This window comes from Mya arenaria, chromosome 7, assembly GCF_026914265.1.
Source record: "Mya arenaria isolate MELC-2E11 chromosome 7, ASM2691426v1".
NCBI classification, from domain to species: Eukaryota; Metazoa; Mollusca; class Bivalvia; order Myida; family Myidae; genus Mya; species Mya arenaria.
This window is the reverse complement of record NC_069128.1, coordinates 48,391,321-48,413,072: the sequence shown is the minus strand read 5'-3', so window position 1 is coordinate 48,413,072 and position 21,752 is coordinate 48,391,321. Positions and strand designations below refer to the sequence as shown.

The window sequence follows — 21,752 nt, the reverse complement described above, 5'->3', positions numbered from 1 at the left end:
CTAGAAATACAGAGTTTAGCATTGAAAACGGCAAGGCGGGATTACTGACCGTTCCAAGGCGGTACTTGACAACCTTTGATAAACACACAAGTCTTTTGATATAGAATATATGTACTGTGTTCTTTGTGGAGTGTTGTGCTGTTGTTCCATGTTTCTTATAAGTGACTTGTTTGTTTTTGTGTTCTATGTCTTTGGAGATTACCCTGCGCCATTTATTCGGTTTTTGTTAATACAATATTAAAAAATAGACTGGTTTATTTATATTAATGCACCACAAATATGTGTTGAGATTTTTTTGGGATATTTTCAGAAACTTGATCAAATTTCTCCAACTAGATACATGTTCAGGTGAGAATAGTGGTTGCAATTGAAAGATTGAAGGTTTATCTGCATGTTGGCTACATGTTTTTGTTGCAACTTTTCGTTTGGGTGCTTTTGTAGGCATGTTTTTCTTAGCTGTCACATTTCGATGAATTTGGAGTTGTCTCACTTTACTCTATTTAGACAATTCGAGATTTTCTGACTTTGTAAAAGTGCCGTAATTCATAGTTATTTATGCTAGATAGTTGGCATGAGTGACCCCTTTGATGAATCTGAAGAAAAAAATATATATTTTAGGTTATTTTAGGTAAAATGTCACTTAAGTTTGTAAATGTCAAAATTCAGCTCATTCCCTCCAAATCACTGTTGAAAGATTAATGTATATGATTTTGATATATTCATATATACGTTCCCTAATTGTGGTGCCGTCTTTTTGCGCTAAGCAACCAATCAAAAAGTTCGTGTGGTATCTTCTGTCGTTAAGCAGACTAAATAAATGTATTTATTATTCCCCTCGCAGCGTTTGTGATTGTCTCATTTGCAAGGTAAAAAAACTCATTACACTTTTGACAGATAATTCTTATTTGTTGCCTACGTTATCAATGCTTTCTATAGGTTTTTGAATAGAAGACAGCAAACAAAACGGATATGCAATAATGGCGCGACATATTTCCCAATGGCCTTTGCCAAGTACAATATGATCTCATAAGTATAATGAAAACTGATTGGTCGGTGCGTGAGATTCACTGATGTAATTGAACCTTCAATGTTTTCGCTGTATGTGTCCTTTTCAACTCTCCGTGTATATGAATAATAAATACATATCAGTTTCAGACATTTCTTTTAATAAACATACGAATAAGGTAAGATTATCAAAGATCATGTTAGGAATAAAGGTACTTGTAGGTTATAAAACATATTTTATATATTGCTGAAAAGATATATCAAGTTAACTTCTTTGGTTTAATTCGTTCGTGATAATGCAAGCAATTTTAGAAGAATCTAAATTAAATATTCATCCCAACTGTTACAAGAACCAACTGTTTCAGGACCAACAAAACATATATCAATACTTTTTGTTTATACTATCCCTCAGAGATCCAAAATCAAACAATTAACGTAAGGAGAGATGTACCAATTGGGGAGACTATGTAGTATCATTTGTAAACTGCATTACCTAACTCGCAGGGTTTGTAAAGAAATCCCTATTCCTCTTTAAATGAACATTTTTAGCATACGGAACCATTGACAAGCTTTGTATTCTGACAAGCATGGAACACTTCAAATCTCCACATTTGTTAAGGAGTTAGGCCTGTCTCCTAGTAGTTGCAGTTGATTTACGGTCTCAAATATTCAGATTCGAGAATCACAAATGCAAAACCAAATGTTCTTACCTTTCTGAATCTGTATCTAGAATCAGGTTTGATACGCTTCGAAACTCTCAGTGTCTCTAGTAACTCTTCGTTTTGTTCAGTTCAATGCTGTGTATGGGTGGAAATTGCCTAGTAGTATCATTGTCCGCCATTCGCCCAAGAGGTTGTGGGTTCGAACCCCGCCAGGAGTTCTTTTTCACGGCAACTCAAAATTGACACCAGTACCTGTTTCTACCCAGGAAACGGACACGGGTTCTTTAAGCTATCAGCTATCGTCGCAATCGAACTAAAATAATTTAAACTAATGTCGTGTGTTTGAAGGGCTTGGACTATATGCCTATCAACAAGATCATAGTTAAGGATACTTACAGCTTAACTTTCATTTTTTTTAATTAAATCATGTTATTTTGGATCGCGTTGCACACCGTACATGATAAGTTTGTCATTTCAAACGTCGAATTGAAAGGTTAATTATATAGAATAAAGCAATAACATTTCTAAAACTTTATTCATACGAAAAAGAAGTGCGTATAAAACACGATAAATTTACGATTCCAATGCACTTATATGTTTTATATCAGAAAAATGCAGCAACATCATATGTGAGTAAATTTGCTTCAACTTTTTAAACAACAAAGATCTACCAAAACTTCTACATATCTATAAAGGAATGTCATTAACCTTTGATCGGTTTTCACGTATTAATGCTTATAGACAATTATATCCCAAAAGAACATAAGTTATAAATTCATTTTTAAACAAATAATATACTATACAAACATGTTTGCTATAAAACTTTCATCACGGATTTTGAAGAAACTTTATAAAGGAACACTCAATACAAACGACTATTAATATATCATATAACGCATTTCACCTTTATTTGGTTCAAAGCAAGTAACATGTTTTGTAACTATACCAACAAACATTGAAACTGTAAATTTTAAAAACAAATAGCTTAATCAATTAGTTGAAGTATAGTTTTAAAAGCCAAATACAGTCATTATGTTGCAAATATGAACCGTCATTTTGATTTTAAGCAAGAAATCTTAACTGGAACATCAGAACAAATTTGCACAGCAATATTTGAACCCATTCACCAGAGGCATATGGGAAGAGAAATAAAATATATATAATGTGTTACAATACTTACATAAAATCAATATTAAACAATACTAATAATAAATGTTAATATAATTATCTAGTGCATGGTAAAACTATACAAAATATTTACTAATAAATGGCTGCATAATGAACACACATAAAACTGTCATTCAAAATTACTTATTTCATCTCGTATTTAGAGTAAAACAATATGTGGTTAATGTGTTCAACTCTTTAACTATTTAAATGTAGAATGAAACTTTTTTTTGCAGTGTAGCCTTGCTTATAATATTTTGCATAATAAATTAGGTTCAGCTTTTTCGGCCATTTGACTGAGTTGTTATCATTACTATGAAGGCAGGACAACAATATTTCGTGTTAGCCCTTTTGGGGAAACATGTACTTCGTCTTAATGATTCCAATACTTATGTATCAAAGTCTTAAAGTTAAAGAACAGTTTGTAAAAACATGTATAAACTTTATCTAAAATTCAAAAGTGAAAAGTGGGTGGGGAAACGACGTTTGCGCTGTTGAAGGCCCTTATGAAACTACTTTTCAAGACCTTACTATCAATGAAAGGGTGCATGTGATAAAAGGCATGTCGCAGAATAATTCATGAACTACAATAGTAATGATGCGTGCTTAAATGACCAAGCTAGCTTGTATATCATTTGATTGTTAATATTTCCATCACAAATACAACGAAAGGCAGGTAACTGTATACCAATGAGGATAAGAAATGCTGGTAAAAGTAGACTTGAGCAAACTGTACAACACCACAACCAATGTCCTTGTTTGACAAAACAATAAGCAATATCGATCGATTACTATCGATACAATAAAACTTGACAAAATAATGAGCGATTTCGATCGATTATTATCGATACAATAAAGTTTGACATAATAATGAGTGGATCTGATCGATTACATTAAAGACAAAAGTTGCACTAAACTGGCCTCGAACATACTGTATATTTGATGTATTAAAATGTAGAACGGTTTAAATTCAAGCATAAACATATACATGTATTTCGCTAACAACAATTATATCAGTTCCATTATAGTGCTTTAACGAACTCACGCGGTATAAAATAGCCATAGTTCTTAATTGAACTCGCTCTGTATAAAATAGCCATTAGAACACGGACAACCTATGACGTAGATTTTAGGATGTAATGGAAAATATGTATAGCTAATCACAACTCATACAGTTACCATGTTAACATGATTACGATTACGATGAAAATGAGCTCTAAGTCGTTCGTTAAATAAGTTGTTGTCTCTCGTCTGTTTATTTGCTCACTTTTTCTGGCTTAAATATTGCATTCGTTTCAACTTGTTATTTTTACCGTGTCAATTACTTTATGTAAAGCGTACAGTGACATATAAGAGGTTTTTTTCCAGTCTATATGTGACATACATCACATAGCAGCAATTCTGATGTATCGCCACTGGACACTGTAACACTCAAGCAGTAGGAGTTAATCCATACAAGAACACTTAAATCGTTATACAATCTCTAATTATATAATATGTAATGTTAAAGAATAAGATAATAACCTGTCCATATGTAAACTTTTTTTTTACTTTGTGTTTGAGACACATTTCGCCTATTCAGGACGGTATCGGTATGAAAACAGAACAAAATACAGCCAGAATACGACTGTATTCAAAATATCGTCACATAGAAAGATTAATAAAAATCAGACAGACAAATACCCAACAAATAAATGTTTCGTTATGGCATATGGCAGACTGAAACATAAAACGCCATGTTATAAGGATAATGAACATGTTAACAGATAAAAGGTTGCCTCAGTATAAGCATTAAACTACATACCATAACATTCTTTAAGATTACAATATATTATTTTTTATTCTACATTCTGTTATGATTTAAGTTTTGTTTCCTTTATAATCGAAACGTTGCAAACCAAAAAGTTTCGGTTTTAATGTATATCTAGGTAAAATAAAATGTACTTGTAAAAGCATTTGGTTTGTTTGCGAAATTTCCGCTTAAACTTTAATATACTACTCACACAATCGGTTAATTCTCTTTCCTCCTGGTATCGTACTTGCAATAAAAATGTGTACATTGTACATGTAGTTGTTAAAAAGTAGCACAAATGTACGATTCCCGTAAAAACTGTGTTTTGCAACCAAATATGTCATGAATACAAAGTGACACAAGTAAAAAGTTGATGTAATGTAGGTATTTGCGGCAAACAATGAAAAATTCGTCATGATACGTGTTATCCATATATCGACATCTTATCAGTCTTATGATTTCTCAGCTGCGTATCATTCGTTTTGCATTTTTTTTTTGCAAACATCGTTCATCCGTCTAAATGTAAAGGTGTGTTTTGTCAAATGGTACCCAATTGTCTCAGCCTCATCGAATTGTGCACGCGGTTGAATCCTTTGAATTAACAATTTCGAAGAATCGACTGGAAGGTCAACGTAGCATCGAGTCACACATGCTCGGGTTGTGCTAAAATTTAAAGAAATAGTCAAACGCACATTCTTTAATCTGTACAAATAAGTTTTTAAATTGAAAAGTTGTATGCAAGCTAAATGACTTTTAGCGTTGTCGACTGAAAAAAACAGACTAACTTTATGCAAAAGTACAGGCAAAAATTAATACACATATCATGCTAATTATTCAAAATTCTATGGTGAAAAAAATGATACAAAACCATTTCGAGTAATTTCCCTTTACAATAAATTTTGTTTGGTAAAATACTTTCCTTTACGGATTGGCGTGCGTTAGTATGCCTGATTTTTTTACAGTGCTTACCGATGTGCTGCACCGTTTTGAGCAAGGGTGCTGTCGGTCCATGTTCGTCTGATGGAGTGGTCACGGTGATGACCACCGATGCCTTGGGCAACTCGGAACCAAGGTATTGTTTGTCATCTGGTGCTGGAAGATGAATATCAACATCGTTCATAACGTTGAATTTGTGTTTACTAGTCTTACTTTGCTGTTTTAAGCGTTGGCGCTGTTGGACTCTGTTATTTTAAGAGTAAGTTTGATAACAACAATTGACCTTGGGATGTGTCATCCTCGTTGGATTTCTGTTTGCAGGTGCTAACGCATGAGTTGAAAGTTATATTTTATGCGCCCACGTTTGCTTTTGGCAGTTTTGGGCAACGTTCATCAGTGTCGTTTTAGAGAGGTTTTCTCCATAAACGCAAAACACAGGTCAGATACAAGGTTTTATTTGGCGTCAGCTGCTGTATGAGAGCAGATTATTTTCGCTATGAAATTGAAATGCATTGCGTATAGAACCATGTCAATTTAACATGTTAAAGAAAGCTTTCATCTGCAACGATACAGAGGAAACTACAGCGATAAGAATATTATAGTAGCCAAATATTTATTAAAAAGGTGTTATAACACAATTCGATAAAGCTTTTTACATGTTTGTTTGTGGCCACTATGGTGGTGTGAAGGTCCCGGGTGGGAATGAGCAAGGTCGTTCGAAGGGCGCCTGCTGATTGATGGTGTCGGCGTTGCACTTTGATGCTTATCTTTAACACTTCCGCCTCTACCACGCATGCTCCGGACGCTTCCCTGCCGGCTTGGTCCCCGGCTCCCCTGGCGACTTGGTCCCCGGCTCTCGCGGAGCCCAGTGATGCTATTGACAACCGTCATATGATCGTGGTACGCCGGCTGTTCCAGACGATTTACTGGAAAACGTAACGGTGAATGAAACGTTATAATGTGGGCTTTCCTCGTCTGCTTACTTATTGTTTCTCAAAATTATATTTGAATGTTTCAAAGTAAACAGCATTGAAATGTATCTAACTACAAACAAAACCCAACGCAACACATTTGGTTAAAATATTATAATTTCAATCACTCTTACTAATATTGAATATTTGGTTAAACTATTAAGCTCAGTTATAGTTCAGATCCGACAAAATGCATTTATTGACAACAAGACAGTCGACCATCAGGCTTATTACCGAATTTCTCCGAGGTATGACATGTGTGCCAAAAGCAGTATTTCAACGTCTGGATAAGGTTGTTTAAGGAATGCGAGAGTACAAGAAAGTATCATGTTGTGGTCGGAGAAGCAGGCAACCACGATCGTTGTACATGTTTTAATGTCACATGGAAGTTCTAAATGCATTTTCTCCACTGCAGATCATCCACGCGCCATCCGGCTAATGCAAATAATTACTAGCAACTTTGGTTGAATTAATCTTTATGCAGGTGTTGAATGGGATATGGAAAAAAAAACGATAATTTAACTAAAACGCAATTTGCCCGATGACTGTCGAGAACAATTGACTAATTTCTTTACGTCAGAGAATGATATTAGTCACCATGTGAAAATAATCAGTTTACAGACTACTGTGTCTCCGCTATTGGTAACGGAATTAAATTGATTCTGTTGGAAGGTCTATACATTTTTTAAAACATCGACACGCATCGACCATGACAGCGTATAATGCAATTAGCTAATTAGCTTCGTATCTCTCAAACTGCTTGGTTTTACAAATTGATGGTGCGTAACAGACATTGAGATTATGGCCTTATGATCTAGTTATATAGACTCGGGTTTCAATGAACTCTTGTTATGAAATTATTATTCGCCCTAGTAGCCTATAAACGTCTTATTTGCGCTTTACTCTACTATCGCCAACAGCATGGCAAAATCCTCAGACAAAAAAAGAAGGAAACCGAATAAGTTAACAATGTACTATTCCTAGTAGCTGATGGTTGTACCCAAACTTTATTCTTGCAGGTTCGGGGACTGAAACAGTGTGGGAGGCTTAAATTCAGGGATGTTACATTTATGTAGTCTCAAACGGTACAATATTCCGTATCAACTTAATATATATTTCCCCGATATTAATATAGATATGACCATTTGAACAATAATGCACCGGCATGGTGCAGTACCTGTACGTGGTAGGTGCTTAGGTAACGGTCTAGCCACTTTCTTGTTAAATATATTATTAATACTGAATATATATTTCAACATAGAAGTCTTACAGCAGGGTAAAACATGTAACTGTATAACATTTCAAACGCAGTCAATACCTTCAATAGTATAGCTATTTAGTAATTAGTGTATTGCCTTAGTATGGTTATGTGTTGTTTTGTTTCGGTATTGTACCTTCGATGCTGACGTGGCTTCTGTATTGATCGTGGAGCCATTCAGTGCTGGTGCCATAAAACTGAACAGCAATATGTTGTTTCGCAGCAGTGCATGTCACTTATTTGGTTTTTTTGGAGTCCGCTTACAAAATAGAGGAGTCGTTTAGCACTGCGCACTTCTTCATGATTAGCGCTGACCATTTAAACGTATGTTGCAAAACAACTAATCATTGCTCAAAAGATAATCAGTGTTAACCTACAACTAGTTTCTATGCACAAGCAGTCGATTATTTTTAAGTGTGTATAAGATATTGTATATAACTATCCCTTTCATTTTCTGTCAGATAGTTACCCGTTGATATTCATTTAACACCACAATACAGGTATGTCCTGCTTATATTTCAACCCTACACTTGCATTGTCCTATTTAAATCAAATCACGGAGAAGTTTGTTAAATAAAAGTAAAACATTCCGTATTGGTTTAAGAAAAGCATGAGTAAAATATCAAACATGTTCTGCATCTACGGTTTAACAAATTATCTTCCAACACGAGCTCATGCTTCAAATATCAACTTAAGACTAGATACACAACCTAGTTAACGGGTAAGAAAAACTAAACTGATAAAACATTCAAACTTTTCAAACGATACAAACAACATTGTAATTCACATATGTTCTATACCAAAGGATATTAAAATACTACGCTTATATAGATAACCTTCCGAAAATCACACGTTTCATGTCAACGGATATTCAACGGAGTCTAAATGGAGTCTTTCTATAGCTGTTTGCATAAATAATAATATTTATAACATTAGAGTAAGAAAATATAAAACAATATCAATAAATCACATTCATTGCCAAATGATATTTTTAAATGATTAAATGCTAGACTTTCAGAGTAAGCAAATGCGAGTTTTCTAATCAACAATCGAAGTTCATAGCCAAAGTATATTTAAGGAATGAATTGCGGGATTGATGTCATTATCGGGGTATGAACGCAATTGGGTTAGTCAATGTGTGTGGAGTCCGAATTCATTCCTTATATTTACACCAATGTTCATTATTTCATTCAACCTTTCAGTAATCCGTTCTTACCCATTCTGTAAATAGAACGACCCGACTATAACCGGGAACATTATTTTTCAAATGACGTCACAATAACGCGGGAAAAGATCAACCACTTGAAATCACTTTAAAACGTTAAATTGAAACACCAATGTACCAATATATTTAAAATGTAATAAACTAACACTTTTAAAAATGTTGATCTATATTTTACGGGACCTACAGACACAATACAACCAATAACAAGATCAATAGCTTTCATGTATATTGTTATGCAATGAATTACGATCCGAACATATCCGAAGATGTTGCGTTCATCGATTGCTGAACGCAATTGCCGAAAGGCAGTTCATTTAAGGAATAGAAGTTGAGGTGTAAATATTCGAAGGAGAATATATTTTTATTTGCTATGTATCTAAATGACTTAGAAGAAACTTTGATTATGAAAGGCCATGATGGTATTGATATTGGTATGTTAAAACTATATCTCATTTTATATGCAGATGATATATGTATTTTTTCTGAAACGGAAAAGGGACTACAAAATGGTTTATCTATATTGGAAGAATATTGTAATAGATGGAAGCTAAAAGTAAATGTCAGTAAAACTAAAATCATGATATTTAAAAAAAGGTGGACGGAGATTAGGTAACATTATATTTACTTATAACAATGAAGAAATTGAAATTGTTTATAAATTTAATTATTTGGGAATTGTGTTCACCACAGGTGGGTCTTTTAATACGGCGTTTGAAAGTATAGCTGGTCAAGCCATGAAAGCAATGTACACGATGAAGTCATATCTTGTTAAATTTCCATACATCTCTGTTAGTCACAGGTTAGATTTATTTGATAAACTTATCGACCCAGTGATATGTTATGGTAGTGAAATCTGGGGATATTCTAATGCACCAGTCTTAGAGATTTTGTACCTTAGATTTTATAAGCAATTACTTGGAGTCAAATTGCAGACACAAAATGTCTTTGTCTATGGTGAATTGGGCAAGATGCCATGTAAAAATAGAACTATGTACAATGTCATTAGATATTGGACTAAGATTATATGTACATCAGATATAAAGTATGCTAAACTATATATATATATATATACTAGTACGTGCGTTGCTAAAACTCAAACATTGAGTTCTGCCTGAAATAATTATCATTTATTGTAATGCAAGTTACTCTCCTTTCGCTGTATCTTACTACATGTAAAAAATACTCATCGCCAACCATATGAATGTATTAAACATTGTATTTGTATACTGTACTCATGGGCTTATGCCTACTGTATATGTTTTTCCACAATAAACACAATATATAATCTGTATGGATCACGAATCATCGCGTGTTAATACAAACTGAGAATTGTTATATCCTTGATCGTTAGTCAGAGAAAGTACATATACTTTGCAAAGTCAACAACTCACGTTCCTTGCCATAGCATTTATGGACAAAGTTGAATTTATTAACTTTAGAGTAAGCAATGTGAATAACCTTATGGACAACTCACTTTCTTTGCCAAAGGATCGTCGCACCCACATGAGTTTGATGCCGTTATGCAACTCAGGCCTGCGTTGACAACAGCAGCAATACAGGAACATGCAGAATGAAAGGGAGACCACAAAAGCCGCGGCTATACCAAGGCCTGTCCTGAAAATAAATCGTGTAGAATGTAGAATTTATTAACACAGTTTACTTTATATATCCTATTTATCTAGCCTTTGAAGGCGGATATAAACTAAAATATTCACTTTTGGTTCTCTGGCTTGGGAAGGTAAACGCCGCGACCATTTTGGTGAGAGAAACAGCGAGCTACTGAGGTAACTGACATCTTGAGATTTATAATTATCAATAGTATAACACGATACACGATATTGATATAAGGGTCCGTTTTAAGACCCCATTATTAAATGTGATATTTTGCATGGCATACTCCAAGTCCTTACTCAACATGAACAGTAATAGACCAGGGTTTATCGATGCATTCGGGCAACATATTTGACATCGTACATGCATGGGTCGCAGATATTAAAAACACCTGTTCCGGACTATTTTCACTTGATTCAAATGCAAGTCAGTATTTCAACTGTCGTTAATGGCTGCTTTGAGAAATGAAACACGCGATTGGTTAATACAGTGAACGTAAAATTAGTCTTAAATGGCGTTATAAAGATACTTAAGATGTAACGCAATGAAATGAAAGCGTTTCTAGCATTGCTTACATGACTGACATTGCAAGTCAAAAAAGGACAGCATTCAATCAACAACCATCCTGACCAACTTTTATATTGCGGCACAAGCTTGAGCAAACACCCTCCAGGAACCAAACGATCACAATATAACTTTGTTATGCCTCTATGAGAATTTATCTGACTTTAAAATCCAGATTTAATAAATTATACAGACTTAACTCATCATACAATGATGGGACCCAAAGGCATTTACTTTCCTATAGCTTTAATTAAAACAGTAAAATAAATGGTTTTGTTAACACGATACAATACAAAAGATCTTAACATGAAGAAGAAAAAAAAACGAACGTTGATAAGACTGAACATAAACCGTGTGTTTCTGTATTTCTTTAAGATGATTATTTATGATGTATTTCGAGGCAATTTTTGCGAAAGGGAAAGATTAAAAATGAAATCTTAATGATCAATTAGTTTTAGTGTAATGCTTTTTAGACACAATCATAAAAATGAAAATATTCCTTGTTCGTTAGTGAACTAACTTTTTAAAATACCATCGGTATAAGATTTCAAATTCTCAAATACACTAAAACATATATAAGGTAACTAATGAAAACATTATGAATGCTATTGTACATACATTGTAGTTTGACAGAGAGTTTAGTTGACTTTAAAACCATTGACATTCCAATTTGAAACAAAAAACATTGATGCAGACGCATTTCGGTGCAGAATTTCATAAAACACTGGCGAACTATAACAGATGTATATTGATAATTGTTCATTGTGTTATATGATGCATATTCATATTTTAAATATACAAAACTATGTAGACTTAAACGATGTAGACAATGTGTATATTATTTGCAGAGCTTAATCGATCTATCTAACTTATGTAAGTCCAGAATATTGCATGTATCATAATTTCGTAGAAATAACCAGTTTTTGTATTAATGACCAGAGGGAACGAATCTTGCCGAATAGCGAACACAGTCAGTGAAGGTCAATTTGAAATACTCCTTTATTATTTCTATTAGAAGTTATTTGCCATTATTCGCTCATAATTGCTTTAGTCTTGTCAACACTGGCGCAACAAAACACAATTATCTGTAAACGAAGGCAACAGTTGGAAGTATAAAGAAGCAATTTAAGCTGCCAAATAACGAATAAAATGCTCATAGCGAATGGAAAATTTCAGTTAATGTTGATAAACGACCACCCTTTGTTTGCTTTTATTGATTTATTGCAATTATAGGCAATCATAAAAGAACCAACACGGAGAAGAGTTCACGTTTCTACTTTCTCGCTTCAAACAAAGTACAAAATAATTATTTGAAAACAAGCATCGTGTCACAAAGGAAGAAATAAAACAGTTGCATGACTCAAATACACTTCTTGCAAGAGCAACGCTACAGCTGAATAGCTAGTTTAACCGCCTTACGAATACTACTGTTTGCAAATTAACTTAGCGTATATATGGTTTTAAATAAATGTATTCTTGTGGCTGTCACCCGCCACAGTCTATCAAATATATGACATATCAAATGCAAACGTCATTTGCATGTCGATCGATTTCACATCTGAAAGTCACCGACTGCACCACCGCCATCGATTGGTGAAGGGTATTGAGAATTTAAGAGACGGGCTCATACAACTCGAAAGCACAAACACAATATGTCCAAACTACATTTATGTCTGTTCAATTTGAACATCCATTTGTTAGTTTACATTGCGCTTGTATTAACGTCACGGTGACAGATTAGATGCATTTCAGTATTTAAACTGACTGTTAGAGATGTAAGTACTAGTTGAAGTTATCCTGAGTGTAAAATGGCATTTCTATCGTGTTTTGATTTGCCCTGATATTCTCCCTTGAACACATTCGAATATTCAGACAAATACAGGAGTTAACTTAGGGTAGGCAAAGATAACACATTGTTCTATATAATTGCGATATGTCAAGGATTATATAACTGTATCTGTACGTTTAATGTTTGACTTCGTTGCATTTCTGTAGATGGGAAATGGAGTGAAAAACACAGTATGTTAGATAACATTGTTGAATCTCTTCTGAACATTTTATTCAAACCAACTGACGCCGCCATTTTTAATGTCATATTTATTTTGGTGATCTATAAAATGTCAAGCCTTTGTATATTTGAAGCAATATGATGACGCTCGTAATATTGTCGGTAAAAGTGACAAATAAACTTGTATTTATCAAGCTCATAGTATGTCTTCTTAGGCTGGATAATGTTGTAACCTTATATATTTGAGACAATTCTGTACATGGTTAACGCCATGGGATACATTATTGCGCCGAACGTGCATATTTGTAAATATTTATTATCCTCCTCTATTCAATTAACCAAAGTCAACATTTATAACGGGAGGATCAAATCAAAATTACCTACAATTTTTTCCAAAAGACGCTTGCTATATATTTGCGATAACACCATATCTTTCTAGTGTTTTATATGTATCTGTTTATTCATTGCATGCTAATATTGCTAAAATGAGTATGCTAATTTGTCTCTAAGCTTGCTGTGCATATAAAATCGAATTTAAATAATATTAAAACAATTTGTTTGGTCTGTCAAAGGAATTAGAATAATTCGTCGAGCGTTCTGTTCTGCCTAGAATTACTATTTGTAGAATAGAGCACTGATTTATTATCGTTATCCTCAAATTAAAGGGCGGTTCTGCTGCATTTTGGAGAGACAGAACTGTTTTGTAGCAATATCTCGGTCCTCCCACCACCCCCAAGCAACAAAAACAACAACAATAACATAACCCAACAACAAGAAAACAAAACAAATTTAAAGATAAATAAATAATATTCTTTCCTGCAATAAACACAGTTTCGTTAAAGCTAGGTTCAGTGTTTCCTTATGTCATTTCTTTTTACAGGGATTTGGACTAGAATTTCAAGAAGCTGAAGATTTCATCTTTCTCCAGAAAATGTTGCTAGGATGATATTTTCAATTATTATTATGACTAAAAGCAGAGAATCTCATTTAGGTATTAATTACTATATGCCATACAAGTAAAACGTAATTACCATCCGCTCCCATCAACGTCGACGTGGACGACAGTGCTGCCAGTTATAATAGCTTTCTGTATTTACCACATAGAGAGACATTAAGAAGTGGCAACGACTAAAATTTTCTCAAGAGTAACACTGCCAATATCAAAAGACTGAACAACTCTACAACTTTCCTTTTCTCGGTGTATTTCACCCTCTGCTGGAAAGCGTTATAAAGGTGAACTTTGTTGGCTCGAACTCAATTAGCTTGATTACCTCGTTGGCTCAAACGATGTGTTAAGGACTGAGTTTTATTGAGGTAAACATACCCGTTTGGCTCGAGGTTTTTCGCCGGCCTTTGAATTCCAGCCTACGGGGTTTGACTGCAATAACAACTTACTATTGTATTTAAATGCCAGGTAAAAAATATTTTTCGGTTTCAACTATGAAGGTACCAAATGTTTAGTCAAGCGGCGTTAGGATATACATGTTCTGTAATAATAGTTTTGTTATATTCTGGCATTTTTATTAACTCCATTCCAAATGAGCGGAGTTGTCCTATTTTCAAGGCAGATGAACGCATGCTCCATTGACAGAAAACTCGGATGGGTTAATACCTCAGTGGTGTATTTGGTAGTACCTAAATTGAAGATGAGCTAGGACAAATACGGACATGCATTTGCGGGGCAACAAACATCAGAATGGTTCTCTATTGTACCCAATATATATCCTAAAAACTATAGGATCCGTCCCAAGGCCTTCATCGGTCTTTTTTATTATCAATGTTTTTTTTTTTTTTTTTTTTTTTTTTTTTTTTTTTTGTTTTGTTTTTGAGCGCAAATGGAAATAAAACGTTATTAAAGTCTTATTTGAGGCTTACCATTTTGAAGATCACAAGAAATGGTTCGATCTGAACAGTAGTATCAGCTGACTCTAATAAAACGATTCATTCATAATAAAACATAGTATATTTCAGCAGTTAATTTCTCCTCTTAATAAAAGTGCAACGGAAGTAAAGATATCATTTTATAGCACAGTCATATTTTAAACTTAATATGCATTCAGTCAAAAATTTGGACAATATAAACATATGTGTCAATCATTTTCAGATATTCAGAGACGTAATACACGTCATTTTGCCTTTATAAATGCATGTGCCTTTATTTTCATTATTTATGTTTCATGGAGAAATGCTTAAATTTCTAGTTCTGCGTTTTGCTGCATATTTTGACTGCGTTTATAACAAAAAGGGGAAATTATCTTCGGTTTTTATTGCGAATTTTTTTTTTTAATTTTAGTTGACCGTTTTTACTACCTTTACAGTGCGGCAAAACATCTATACACACAGCTGGGCACATTTTAGAAATGTCTTAAAATTGATGCTATAGATTGTTATTAAAACTGACAACAGATGTCAGTTCTGACAACAGATGTCATTTATGGCAACGGTTAATGCAAACACTAAATAAAAAGTATATTACTGTCAACATGATGGCATGTGCGGAGGCACATGAAAACATCATCTTAACTTGTCAATATTTAAAGGTTTAAACGGAAAAGTTGACATTACTTTATTACAAATCAGACCAACGCGCGTCCGTACGAAAGCTTTCAGACTCATGCAATAGTCTTTCTAGAACAAATAGTGTGGCCATCTAAAATAATAAATAGTTGGCATGGAATAAGTATTGGTAGTTGAAGTTTAGCTATATAGTCCAAATTGTTAAAATTACATTCCAAATTGATTATTTTGAAAAAATATAGGTCCCTTGGGGTGTTTGGTCTGAAAATGACATAGTCGTTTACGTGCTCATTTTGCATCTGTCGTCAATAATTCTGCATGAAACTCAACAAACCTCTAATGCGAACGATGTTTTTTAGAATACAAACAGTTCCATTCTTATTATGTAGGTCAATAAAAAAGGTATATAACGATATGTTCTGATAAGCTTTTCCTGTTCTGTAGTTGCCCTTTCTACTGGGATATCCAAATTCTTTAAATAACTTGCAATACAAATTCCAATATTCTAAAACATACTGAAGGTATATGAAAACAATAACTTAACCTTTGCAATATCATTGACATTTCAATTTTCAATGAAATTTGTTATACATTCGATAGTGTTATCTTCTGCAAATTTACACGCCTACGCACAAAGACAAGCGCGATTGAGCTAACACCAACGATCATCCGTTGTTTTGATTCAACTGAACAAGGTCTCATCAATTATTAAAGCCATGATATTCGTGTGCGTTATTATTCTGTCAATATGTTCCATGTCATATAATTTCAGCATCGTCAAAATTGTGCCTTTTCTTCAACAATCCATAAAAAAACAAAACAAAGTTGTACTATTCATCATTGCTGAACACATATATTTTTATAATTTTGCTCACATCTATATTTAATTATTGTAAATAAACATTTTGATTTTAAAACAAGCATCTCTTAGAGATAAAATACTATCCATATTAAACACTTGTTATGAAAGGAAATTGAACGTCCTCAATGATTTGTTTTACCGCATTACGAAGGACAGCATTTGGAGTTCTTCTTCATCACAATTAAAGGGACTGTACACCAGATTGGCACCAAAAAAAGATTTTTTCTGTGACGAATCTCAGGACAATTATTTAATGAAATGTTTTTAATATCATAATTGTAAAAAAAAACCAAAATGTAAAACAAATATCGAGTCGGAGACCGGTTCGAACCAGTGTCGCAAAAATTGCAGTCCAGTGTTGTATTCACTGTGCTACGGAGGCTTACCGTAAACATTTTTAATATTTCAGGTATATACTTAACTTGGTTATATCACGTGATTATGTCGACTAGCCAATCACGCATAAGGAATGAATTCTACTAGGTAGACATACCTAGTAATCTTTTTTAATGGAAAAATACGAAAAATAACTGGGGAAAATAATCAATTGTAAACTATGTGGTACTTCAGTAAGTAAGTTTCAATGCATTGTACACATCGATACCAAGTTTATGTCAGTTTTCGACAATTTTGTTTTCGCTATTTCATCATACGGGGTGCAGCCCCTTTAAGTGTACGACAGTTGTTCTTTAGCAATACTCTTTTCTGTAAATCTGATTGTCAGTGTTTTAAAAGTGAAGTTATTATCAAACTATGTATACTATCTTCTCGCAAAGCAATACGCATGATAAGCATGTTTTAAGCAAAATAACTTACACTAAGTCGCCATCATCAAAGGCTCCACCCTTGTCCTCCGAGAACACCGCTTCCGTACAGCATCTCTGCCCAGTCGCTGGTCCACAGCAGAAGGTCATAAAGTCAGACTGGTTGGACATGGGACAGATATATTCCCCGAGTCTGACCCCTTTGTTGTGCTTGGTGTTGTTGTTGAAGCATATCGTTGGAGCTGGAAGAGAATATAGCGCATGTATGTTTAAAATGACCTCATGCGAATTCAATATTTTAATTTTGCACTCAGAAATATCTACTGTTATATCGGTTAGTGACATTAACTCTATGCTGTGATTTCTGAGTGATATTTTTTCTGATACGGGTTATCTGTTCCTTGCGGCCTTTGTATCTCTTCTTTGCCAACATTGCTGAATATTCTTCCTGGCTTGTGAATGTTGTTCCTCTACTTAATATGTATATGAGAAACTACAGAAAGAAGCCCGGTAATATAACATTTAGACATTAAAGCTGCACTCTCACGGATATATCATTTTTACAACTTTCTTAATTTTTTATCTTGGAAAGAGCATATTTTTGCATAAATATCTGCAAACCAAAGATATAAATTGCTGATAAAAAATCAGATCGTAGATTTTCATATTTCCGTTCGAAAATTAATGCTTTATGGCTTAAAACGTTACTAACGGTTTGAAAAAATGCATAAAACATTTTTTAACTTAAATATTGAAAAATTCGATCTAATTTTTTGTCAGCAGTCTATATAACTGCTTTCCATGGATTCTCGCAAAAATTGGCTCGTTCCAAGACAAAAAAATAAAAAAAAAGTTGTCAAAACGTTCAGCTTTAAACCCGTAAAATAGCACAAGTTCAACACCAATTTTAGCCTTTTTTTCTAATAAGGACACCAATATCTGTACTCCTGCATTTCAAAATGTTGTTCGAAATATTGATGCATTTAATCTAATATAATCGTTGTAATGTGTTGTTGTCTCTTAAGGGTCAGATTATATAAAATATGATTACGTTTTTATACTTTATATTTATGTTATAGTTTCAATAACTTGGGCAATTGTTGCAGTAGCTAGTCCTTGTGTATTTCATCAAGAGCCTATTCTCTAATACGTAAATAACTATCTCTTATATATTTTCTCTACCTTTTTCAGGATTGTCTGTGTAAAGTTTTCGTTGCATGTATTGTGCAGACCCGTAATACTTTCGATTTTGTAGTTTGATTTTCCATTCTGGAATTTCCGTTTTAGGCACTATGACGTCACTCTCATTGACTGAAGAATCGAACACATCGTATGACGTTGCGTTGCGTTTGTTTCGAGTTCGAGCATCAGTGTCAAGGAAGTCCTGATGTATTCCGTTCGAATTGACGGATGTCGAATCTGAAAAAAAGCACAACGCTTAAATAACAACAGTGTCTACTTATGTGAAGGAATATTATTTGATAATGCATCTGACATTTACAGAAACTTGTAATATTTTAGTATTTAACCGCCGTCTTACATAAAGATCCTGTATTCTCTGAAAATTCTATTTTTCTTCCCTCTGACATTTAGAGATTTTATAAAACGGTATTCTTAATAAGGTGTCTATGTTAAAGGTTGAGTGTATAATATTACTGAAAGTGTTTTATTTCAGCTCATTTGTGTAACAAGTACTACATAAATATCCTCTTTAGACATCTCTTCTAAATGTCATACTAATTAGGTATAAGTTACTAAGAGCATGTCTTGAATAAAGAAATAAGTAAGATATTAAACATCAGAATATTTTGCAATCAGCAAAAAAAATGTCATTTTACCTACATAAGGTCGAATATTTTGACATAATACAATAAGTAGTATCTGATTTACACTTTCAATCCAAATGTGTCTTACTAGGACCGACTAAAGCGAATAGCAAAACAGTCAAATCCCGTTGGCTCGAACTCCCAGTGATCGGAAAAAAATACCTCGAGTCTCGGGAAAATCGAGCCAAGCGGGCATGCTTACATTTAGTAGAACAGATGGTCCTTTACATCTAATCCCAGCGAGGAAATCGGGCAAAACGAGTTCGAGATAACTGGTAAACAGTATTTCAAGACGAACACTTAACATCTATGTTGACATTTAAAAACAGTCAAATAACGTGGATAGTTCGAGATCCAAAAACAATGTAGACACACATTCAACTTAGATATTTTAAGACAAAAAATCAGCGTATATATTTCAAGAAAAACAATTAGCGAATATATTCCAAGACAAACAATCAGCGTATATATTCCAAGACAAACAATCAGCGTATATATTCCAAGACAAGCAATCAGCGTATTTATTCAATGACAAGCAATCAGCGAATATATTCCAAGAAAAGCAATCGGCGTATATATTCAATGAGAAGCAATCAGCGTATGTATTCCAAGACAAGCAATAAGCGAATATTATCCAAGACAAACAATCAGCGTATATATTCCAAGACAAACAATCAGCGTATATATTCAATGACAAGCAATCAGCGTATATATTCCAAGACAAGCAATAAGCGAATATTATCCAAGACAAACAATCAGCGTATATATTCAATGACAAGCAATCAGCGTATATATTCCAAGACAAGCAATAGGCGAATAGTATCCAAGACAAACAATCAGCGTATACATTCCAATACAAACAATAAGCGAATATTTTCCAAGACAAACAATCAGCGTATATATTCCAAGACAAACAATAAGCGAATATTTTTCAAGACAAATAATCAGCGTATATATATTCTTAGACAAACAATAAGCGTATATATATTCCAAGACAAACAATCAGCGTATATGTTCCAAGACAAACAATCAGCGTATATAGTATATATTCCAAGACAAACAATCAGCGTATATATTCCAAGACAAACAATCAGCGTATATATTCCAAGACAAACAATCAGCGTATACATTCCTGACAAACAATCAACGTATATATATTTCTAGACAAACAATCAGCGTATGTATTATTATATATGATTGTTTGTCTTGGAATATATACTCTGATTGTTTGTCTAGTAATATATACGCTGACAGGCGCGTAGCCAATTTACCGAGGGGGCACGCCCCCGAACCCCCCTAGCAGAATTATGAATCCTCATGAATAGAGGGTTAGCTACGCCCCTGTTAGGACATTTGTTACCGCAGCAGGGACTTTATAATAATACGTGTAGAAATGCTGCATCCAAATGTAGACCTATCCATAGGTTTAGAGTTTTCGAATCTTTGAAACCAGATTTAGAAATGTTTAGCAAATATTCAAGTTCTTGCACCAAAATCTGCGGGATGGTATAGAACAACTCATTATGTTCTCAAATAGTTCTAGAACATATTTAAGTCCATGAACTGTTATCGCATTGACCATCCTTTGAAACTCATATGTACATACTTATTAATAAGCAGTTAAATATGATTGCCAGATGCGAGGAATCAGGTAATGATCAGACCATATTCATTGTAATTCTGATCCTTGTCTCTATGACGCCATTCTGTCTATTAGCAAATCGAATTTAAAGATGCGCTCATACTCCCAGATAAGATTTACCACAAAAATAATATTGTTTTAATATTCCACAAAGGATGAACAAATGTCGGAAACAATGGTTCTTATGAAGGATACCGAGTTTAATTTGAAAGGTATTTCTGCCTTTTGAGACTATAGTAGACCACAGTAATTATTTTAGCATTTACCAATTATTTGATATTTTTGCCGTTTCTGCTATTAAAAACGCGGTTTCAACCTTGTTATCAGTAGTTAATATTTTCCATAAATGCATTATATAGTAAGTTGTTAACAGTTTATCAGTCAAAATTCATGTATGTTATACATGTGTATTTTGAATAAGAGTGTCACTTTTACATCCAATGAAAATACTTTAATTAAACTGTTTATTTAATTCAGATCGTGGATAGGGTCACATAGCCGGAATGCTACGTCAAAGTTTACCGATGACACATTATATGCAAAACTCCCGTTGACACGTGCACTTGTATTGTGTGGGAAAACTGAGTATAGCAGGGAACACATTGTTTTCGGAAATGAGACCATAAACACAGCCCACAAACGGTTTTCAAATGCAGACATTACATATATGCAGAAGAGCTTCCAAATTGGCTTCTGGGAGGAATATGTTATTGATTAGTTCGTGTTTTCCATCGTAAATAATTGATGGAATGCCCCGTTGCAACAACAAGGGATTGTCTAGAAGCTGCACTATGTTATCTAATAACTTACGCCACTTAATTGATAGTCAGAGAACGTATTGTGATATAACATGTATGAGCATATGCTGATCAACAGCTTGCGCAACAACAGCAAGGTTCCTCAGGCTATAATGCACTCATCAATGAATGATGTGACAATTAA

The 21,752-nt window shown here is 33.8% G+C and overlaps 1 protein-coding gene across 2 annotated transcripts in view; it reads right to left on the bottom strand.

Annotated features, from left to right (window-relative positions):
- Nucleotides 1–2,183: 2,183 nt before the first annotated feature.
- LOC128240134 (uncharacterized) overlaps nt 2,184–21,752 on the bottom strand; it is a 51,449-nt gene continuing 31,880 nt past the window's right edge. For both annotated transcript variants that reach the window (XM_052956655.1, XM_052956654.1), the window contains exons 2-7: nt 18,525–18,761; nt 17,395–17,584; nt 10,491–10,630; nt 6,219–6,488; nt 5,596–5,718; nt 2,184–5,289 (exon numbers count right to left, since the gene is read on the bottom strand). In XM_052956655.1, the coding sequence (XP_052812615.1) occupies nt 5,270–5,289; nt 5,596–5,718; nt 6,219–6,488; nt 10,491–10,630; nt 17,395–17,584; nt 18,525–18,761 (980 nt within the window). In that variant the 3' untranslated portion in view covers nt 2,184–5,269. The remainder of the gene's footprint in view (nt 5,290–5,595; nt 5,719–6,218; nt 6,489–10,490; nt 10,631–17,394; nt 17,585–18,524; nt 18,762–21,752) is intronic.